Here is a 1,466-nt window from a genome sequence, read left to right on the forward strand (position 1 = left end):
GTGTGTGTGTGTGTGTGTGTGTGTGTGTGTGTGTGTGTGTGTGTGTGTCTTTCCAGGCCCTGTCTGTGGGGATCTTCCCCTACGTATTAAAGCTGCTCCAGAGCTCAGCCAGAGAGCTGCGGCCGCTGCTGGTTTTCATCTGGGCTAAAATCCTCGCTGTGGACAGTGTAAGTTATGTAAAACGCTCTCAAACATTCAGATCATGCGGCCTCATCTTTTCTAAACTCTAAAAGCTTTTGTTTTATCAGCTTTTTAACGTCACAGATTGGTTGTCGTTATATAAATTCTTTATGCTGCACCTAAGGACAAACACAAGGATAGAAATAACAAATGAGTGCATGATGTTAGGGCCCTAAATCTACATCTTGTACTGATGATTTTTAGGGCACTACTGAATCCAATTTCATTGTTCTTCGAAGGGGGGAGGGGAGGGGGGTGCTGTCTCGTCATTTTAGACCGCACTTCAAGGCAGCTTCATTTCACGGAGACAGAGAAAGGAAGGAAATCGAGCAACTGTGCTTTGTTGGTGCAGGAAACAGACTCCCTTAAAACCCTTTAAAACTTTCTGGTTGCAGCGTTGGAGGCTCGATGGTGTTTTAAGCCCCCAACGTCGCCTTCCAGGCAGCACTAGAACCATTGACTTCAAGGCACCTAACCCTAACCCTAACCAATGCCTTATCCTAGTGCCTACCAGGCAGCGCTGCCTGGAGCGCGACGTTGAGGGCTAAACACCGCGATGGAGGCACTGATGCGTTGCTCCAAAAGTTGAATCCGTCTCAACTTTAGGACAGTACTGAAGGCAAAACAACAACAAATCTAATTCCTACCCAACAAACGAATACTTGAATATTCTGATCCAGCCCTAATGTCGGAGGAATACAACCACAAGTAATGATTCTAGTTATGTTAAAGTAGCATCAAGTTATTGTTTGGAACAATTTAAATGATTCAACATTTTAGGCCTTAAAAAGTCTTAAATTTGCTGGTGTATTGTATTCTAGGTCAAAAATAATTTGAAACACCTCTTACGCTCATCGAAATACTTTTTTTATTCCGTGGTGTTGTATTCTTTCTTTCTTTCTTTCTTTTGTGCAAGTACAATTTGCTGTATATGTACAGACTATTATTATTACTCCATGTCGCTTTTATTCTATTTGAAGACATTTGCTATTACTTTTGTGACTGTGCATTACATTGTACTTTAGTGTCATGATATACGTCTTTAATTAAATTCGTAAAGGTCTTAAAAAGTCTTACATTTGACTTGTGGAAACCTGCAGAAACCCTGTACATAGGACATTTTCAATGAAAACAACCCCTCAACTGTGTGCCATGCAGTCCTGGTTTGGAGGCACTGCCATGGGAGAAACAGCCAAATGCTCCCTGTAACAAGACTGCTGTCAATGCTGCGGGACTAGAAAGTGACCTGAAGCAACATCTACAATGAAGTGAACTTTTTACCTCTT

At 42.0% G+C, this 1,466-nt stretch overlaps 1 protein-coding gene across 5 annotated transcripts in view; it reads left to right on the plus strand.

Moving 5' to 3' along the window:
- rptor (regulatory associated protein of MTOR, complex 1) overlaps nt 1–1,466 on the plus strand; it is a 212,559-nt gene that overhangs the window by 138,976 nt on the left and 72,117 nt on the right. For all 5 annotated transcript variants that reach the window (XM_032536773.1, XM_032536784.1, XM_032536782.1 and 2 more), the window contains exon 14: nt 57–167. In XM_032536773.1, coding sequence (XP_032392664.1) covers nt 57–167 — 111 coding nt within the window. The remainder of the gene's footprint in view (nt 1–56; nt 168–1,466) is intronic.

This window comes from Etheostoma spectabile, chromosome 2, assembly GCF_008692095.1.
Source record: "Etheostoma spectabile isolate EspeVRDwgs_2016 chromosome 2, UIUC_Espe_1.0, whole genome shotgun sequence".
Classification (NCBI taxonomy): domain Eukaryota; kingdom Metazoa; phylum Chordata; class Actinopteri; order Perciformes; family Percidae; genus Etheostoma; species Etheostoma spectabile.